We start from the raw sequence: 7,018 nt of genomic DNA on the forward strand, positions 1-7,018 counted from the left end.
GACAACTAACTTTAGCTTCTGCTCCAAGTGAATTTCGCGTTTTGTACTATTTGTATGCGTGTTCGTGCCACAATGCAGTTGCGTGAGCATGGTAGCTCGACGTAATAATACACATCCGATCGTCTAAATCGCTTGAATGTCCAAACTGGCAAACCTTAAAACACATAACGTTACAACTGACACAGTTGAGTGAAGACGCAAAGCTCACCGCTCATGTGACGTCTCGGTGTTGACTCTGCGTTCACCTGTGTTGTTGACTGGATGGGGCGGAGTCACGTGACTACACATGCAGTAGTATGTTTTTAAGTGGGAAGTATTAACAGGATTAAAAATACGAAATAACCGACATGGGAAAATTACGTTGGTCAGAGGTTCAGAATTTCGGTTTCGATTACTTTTTGATTAATCGTCCAGCCCTACTAGTAGCTAACGAATATCTAAAAAATAGCACTAGTAGCTAATGAATATCTAAAAAATAGTACTAGTAACTAATGAATATCTAAAAAAAAAAAAAAAAAAAAAAAAAAAGTACATTTTAAGGATTAAATGTTAAAACGGCTTGCCATACACCATTATGGTTTCAAGAAAAGCAAGCACAAGTCGAGGCGCATTGCACTGAGATACAGTATTCCACGCATGCTCTGTTGTGTATTGCACATTTTTTTTGACAAATGTAGCTGTCATCTGGGTATTCTATGCATACATAAATTTCATACTTTCTGCAGCACTAGTTCAATTAGTATCGTATTCGTATTCCGCACATAGCCCTTATAATTAAGTATCTATGCAACCCTTAAATGTTTCCGCAAACAACCAAAAATTTTATCTTGCGCCTTGCTGCCCTCTGGAGGTTAAACATTGAGACATGAGTGAAGTCAAAAGGAATTGTTGCAAAATGTAAAAAATTGGTCCAATGTAAAAAAAATATTACATATATATATATATATATATAATATATATATATATATAAACAAACAAATAAACAAACAAAAAAAAAACAGATGAAAGCTCTGTAAAATGAAACGGATGGTAGTGTGATAAGGTCGAAAAGATCAGGAAAGGTACAAATCCTCTAACACACCACATGGTGGCGCCATGACAATGGCAGTAATTATAGGACAACAGAAACGATTTTTCAAAGACACATCTTTTCTTTTATTCAAGCTTGAGTTTTTTTGTTTTCTGTGAGACCGTGTCTTTGTCTGTTTTCAGCATAACAGCAATGATTGACACATTGATCTTGAAAAATATCACTCCTACTATATATATTTATATATTTTACTATATACTTTATCCCTCATATACAGCATATTTTCAAATATCAAATATTCAGGCAGGTTAATTAGGCTATATTAATGTAATGAGATTGAAAAAATAGAATCACATGCAATCCTTTCTTTCTGTTTACCACTGTATATTTACACTCTGCTGGGCAAAATCACCTGGAACATGTGCTATATGAGTTCAGACAGGGTTGTGCTATGAATTCATCAAGTAAAGCAGTGAACAGATTTGTTGAGCAAATTATAACTAGGAAATTCAAGGAGGAAAAACCCGCTTCTGACTTAGTGGTGAAATAGGAGCAAACTGCAAGTACATGACAAAATTTTACAGCTATCAGCTCACTAATTCTTGAGTACTGGGACAAAACAGGCTACACACAACTGAAACAAAAAAATAATTACTTTGGATTTGATTATTTTCAGAGGTATTCCTTTATGATCTGCTGCTCAAAATGTGTTTTTTCTTATGTCAACACCGACAGGTTAAAATGTGTACTGTTAGGTCAAATACTTTTTATATGACAAATCTAGCATTACACTGTAAAAAATTAATTGATAATACAGGATGGTTTGTTCCATCTGTTGACAGAAATGCATGACATCCGAGTGTTGTTTTTGTTTTTGCATGTACCTATTAAATGTTTTTCTGGTGTTGCTAGCTATTAACAAGCCTACGTAAAAATAAACTAATGGCAAATAAAAAATATGGGCCATTTTGTGCAGTAGCTCAAGAATCAGTGGTGTTTTGCTACAACATGTTGCATTTGCATTGTTTAATGTAAAATCTAAATGCAAAACCAGTAAAGTGAAAACAAAACCACAAAAAAAAAAATATATATATATTTTTCCAAGCTTAAAAACCAATATACCATACAGCAACTCTGATTTCATTTTTCTAGAGACGAACCTACAGTTGCATCTCTTCAGATCTCTCAATCTTAACAACTACTAAAATATTTCCAAGTCTAATAGGTGATCACAAGGAAACTCTATCAGGGACACGCATACAAGAGATAACTCAATTCACAGTGTTTCTGATGGAACAGTACCGGCTAACACCTAATGTGCAGCACATCACTGATACCAATATTTTCCAGGTTTTGTCTTCAAGTTCATTATTGCTCAAGTAATTCTACTAACCATACATAAAAAGCACCAATTACTTCATTAAATTGAAAGCTAAATAACAAACCATTTACCAAAATGAGTTTACCAGGTTGGAGCACAAAATTCTAGGTGTTGCTTAATTCTAAGCAGCTCTCTGTTTAATTAAAGCCGTTCCTCAAAGTACATTTAGTAGACCATGGATAATCCACAGCCCTTCGTGTGTACTGTGATTCTACTCTGCATTATTAAGTTCCTCTTTAAGTTTGTGAATCACAAAATCACTAACAGTATGTTAATAATATAATATAATATAATATAATATAATATAATATAATATAATATAATATAATATATGCCTGTATTAAACGTATCAATAAAAATACACATTATTATTATTATTATTTTAATTTTTTTTTTTGAGATAAAAAGAAATATAGTACCATATTTCTTTAGCCAAAACATTTTCAACATTTTTGCGGGACAATGTTGGCATTTTTTGCATAGGAAAAAATATTCAGCTCTGAAGTAAATAAGTACATAATTCTGTAGTTTGCTAAAATAAATAGAAGATTGTTTTTTTTTCTCTCTCTCTTTTCATGAACAATAAAAGAATATCAAAAGAGAATTGCTACAAATAAACAGGAGGGCAATAATTGCCAGTGAAGCATAAATGAACAAAACCTGGGACTAGATACCAAGTCAATGAAAAAAAACAATGTGAATTACTCATATTCAACATCTGATGGGCAATATTCCAACATTGAATAATACTGACCTTGCAGACATGAATACATTTTTTTTCAATTAACAAAATACATATCTACAAACATGTATAACAAATAAGCTTGATATATTTAGATATATACTATAGTGAGATCTATGCTTTAATATATAAAAGGTGCACTTGTTTTAAATAATGTCATCTAGGAGATGTGGGTTGGCTACCCAGTCCAAAGTTCGTGGCTCAGAGGCTGCCATTATCATGCACATAAACTGCTTGCCGGTCCTTTTATCAATAGGGTAAATAGTAGTGGGTGTGAACCTCCTGTTGCTCTCAACAAACTCACAGAGTTTTTGGTAGACATTGGGATACTCATGGCGAAGAAATACCCCACGTATCCTCAACTCTCGCTGAATGTTGATGAAGCAGATCTCCCTGGCTTTCCTTCCCTCCTCACCTTCCTTATCAATGTCAGCCATACCTGGTGGTGGGGTCAGGATCAACGTCTCCATGTCACTTTCCTTCCGATGGACCTTCTTTTCTGGGCTGTAGGAGGCAAGAGCAATCTTGGCAAATTTCCTGACGGTTGGGGCTTGGACCCTTGGCGATGGTCCGTCAGGCACTTGATCACCAACAGCGATGGATACATTCAAAAGGAAACATTCATTAGGGTCATATTCCTTTCCCGCCTCTTGGAGCTCCTTGCTATATTCCCCAAGGTTATCTTTGAAGCTCTCCAGCTCACGGAGAGATAAGTATGTTGGTGACATGAGCAGACTCTCTAGTCCAAACTGAAGGAAATTTGTGGATGAAGCTGGATTTGGAAATCCCAAAAACAGGACACCCCTGCCCCGAGACAGGTATCCCACTTTGGCTATACGGGAGAAAGCTTTGTGGACCTCTGCGGTTTCTCGACAGTGCTTAATAACGTGGCGACACACACTACCGATTCTCCCATAGAGGCAGCTCTCCTTGTGGACATCCCAGTCTTCGCGGCGACAGTTGCGAGAGCAGTAGTAAGTATAGCAGCTGTGGCAGGATTTAAAGTAGAGGCAGGCATTAAACAAGGTCTCAGTCCGACGGCATTTATTGTTTGAACACATCATCGTGTCGTCCTCATCTGGACTCTGGTCAGGGGAGCACTCTTCTGCACTTCTCAGCCCATCACAACTCCCATCAGTGTCTCTTAGTGTGTCAGGATCTATTTTTATCGAAGTGGGTTGTTTGTCAAGGGGCATGCCACTTTCAGATCCTGCCGTTGAATCTTTTCTTGCTGAAGATACTGCTTCTTCTTCATCAATGAGCTTTTTCAGTTGATCAAGCAGGTCCTCACTGGTCCTGGTTGGAGGCTTGTAATCGACGACAAGGTCAGCTAGAAGCTCATCAAGCTGCTCTAAACTTTGCTGTAGGGATGTGCTGCCGTGTGCTTTCTCTTTGGTAGATTCTCTGGATTTTGCTTCACGTTGAGGGGCTTCTTGATTTGGGACACTTTTTGAATCCAGCACATCCCAACTTGCAGAGCGTGGTTCTGATTTACTAAGATTGCTTGGTCTGATATCATTGTCTGTGATGGTTATTTCAGGTGTGACAAACCACAGCTTACTTGAAGAGCTCCTGGCCTCAGTTGGACTTTTGTCAATCAAAGAGTTTTCAGATAAGGACAGTGCAGCATAACGCCTTGGTGAGCTGGAAAGGTTGACAACCACAGGTTTTGGTCTTTCACTTGAAGTTTGTATCCCCTGACAAAGAAGATTCTCATCACTTTTCCCTCGAGGTACGGGCTGTTCCCGCTCTACGTGCGTATCGAGGATGTTATCCCAAGATCTAGAGTATGGTCTTGGGTCTGTTACGGTTCTTACTGGCTCCATGCATGGGTTGGCATACCAAGTTGTGAGCTTTGGCTCTTGTCTAACTTTTGTGGGAGTAACCTGTGAGACATATGAGGAAGGGTAATGGCTAGAGTAGCCAGATGCCTCTGAACCATACCACTCCTCTGATTGCGGCTGCACCACACGGGCATGTCGTCTTCCCTCTGTGTAATATGCCCTTGCAGGAATATGATGCTCCATTGGTGGCGTGTAAGGGTCAGCCATGTAGAAGATCCGAGGAGGGGCTGTTTGAATTTGATATGTCCTTGGGTCATCACCATAGAAAGTCCTTGCTGGAGGTGTCTGTATTATATACGCCCCTGGCTCACTTGCAGCATAGGCTTTAGGGTACGCAGGCTGTCCAGGGTAATGGTAGTGGTCGATTTCTGAGAAATATGTCCGTGCAGGTACAGTATGAACCATGTGAGTCCTTGGATCTTGTACATATTGTACTTTAGGTGAGTAAGGTTGGCTTGGAATGCTGTATCTGTCATCTTGATAATAAGCCCTTGATGGAGCTGAAGATCCATACTTCCCCAAATCCTCTGCATAGAAGAATTTAGTTGGCACGCTGGGGCTTGAATGAGCCCTTCTTTCCCGTCCATAGTGTTCCCTTGGTTCCCGTGGTGAGACCACCTTTTGTAAAGGGATCTCCATAGGCTGCATGTAGCTGTTTGGCATACTTTGTGAATACTGGTACGCCTGTCTGTACTCTCCCGTGAAGGATTCAGTGGGAGTTGGTGTTCTCGAAGCGGAGAAATGGCGAGGCACTGTCAGACTCCGACTGCCACTGCTAGGATACTTTTGCCAAGGTATGTCCATATGGGGTGTAGCTGCCTTTCGGCCACTTTGATGCATGGCCGACTCATCGGGTTTGATATCCACTCGGCACCGAACGTGAGGACTAGTAGCAGGTTTCTCTGGCCTTCCTTCTTCAATGCCTTCAGACACATAAACAGGGGAATACCTGCTTGTATCACTCCTCTGCGGCTGCAGTTTGATGGGGTGTACTTCGTTCACATGTGCCCGGGTGGCAGCATAGGAAGACTCTCTTCTTGGGGAAACTTCTGGCCTTGGCTGAGTGTTTTTATGTGCCCTTTGAGCTTCCCGGCCCCTCCTTGCCACTGGAGGGGAAGCATCAAATGATACAGGAGTTAGGCTGGTCTGGACCCGTGAGGCACTTCTAGATCTAGTCCTCCTCTTTTGTTCTGTCACAGCAATTTCACCAGGCATCTCAGCAGTCATTGGCTGGGAGTTGAGACGGTAGCTAAATATGTCTGGGGAAGAAAACCGATGGAGTCCATGCCCTTGTTGGCGACCTAAGGCATTCCAGGTAACCTCTGGATTGGCCGCATACCTTTCAGCCCTTCGGTATGGGTACTCCATTGCTATTGTATGATATCGGAGTTTGTCCATAGACTCAGTGTCAAAGCTACGGCAGTGCCTCTTTTTGCTTTTTCGAGTGTTCTCCAGTTTGCTGATGGATGGGGAATCACATTGTTTTGAGGGATGACAGGCTTTGGAGTGGGTTGAGAGGGAATTCACTTTGACATCTTGATACACAGTTGATACTAATATGTCAGGTGGATCTGTGCGTGTCATCTTAATGAGACTCTTCTAATTTTCCCCATTAAATTTGTTTAGGTTTAGGTTAAGGTTCCCTGCAAAAGAGGGAGAAAACAAAACAATTAGTTGCACTCAAAACTGTTGAATTACACTCTGTAATACTAAGCATGAATGCAAAGAGTGGTTTTAGGAACAAGATGATAACCACAAAAACACAATACTTATTTTAAATAGCCTAAAATTTAATATTGTCAACAATAACTGCACAATGTTCAATATTCAGTATTCTATAGCCCCACACTGTTATTTTTTGTTTGATTAGTAGGGGTTAAACGACTTCCGATTTTTTAAAGTCGACATTTCATGTGACGAACGTTGAGTCGATGTCGACTAGTCACTGATGACATCATTAATGAACAAATAAGCCTGAATCTTTATATGAATGCATTAGTGAGAGAGCGATTGCATGTGAA

At 39.8% G+C, this 7,018-nt stretch overlaps 1 protein-coding gene across 1 annotated transcript; it reads right to left on the minus strand.

Annotated features, from left to right (window-relative positions):
• Nucleotides 1-3,242: 3,242 nt before the first annotated feature.
• ajm1 (apical junction component 1 homolog) lies at nucleotides 3,243-6,618 on the minus strand. Its single transcript, XM_067407965.1, has one exon. The coding sequence runs from the start codon at nucleotides 6,579-6,581 to the stop codon at nucleotides 3,300-3,302; it is 3,282 nt and encodes a 1,093-aa protein (XP_067264066.1). The 5' UTR covers nucleotides 6,582-6,618; the 3' UTR covers nucleotides 3,243-3,299.
• Nucleotides 6,619-7,018: the final 400 nt, after the last annotated feature.

Source organism: Chanodichthys erythropterus, chromosome 13, assembly GCF_024489055.1.
Source record: "Chanodichthys erythropterus isolate Z2021 chromosome 13, ASM2448905v1, whole genome shotgun sequence".
Lineage (NCBI taxonomy): Eukaryota > Metazoa > Chordata > Actinopteri > Cypriniformes > Xenocyprididae > Chanodichthys > Chanodichthys erythropterus.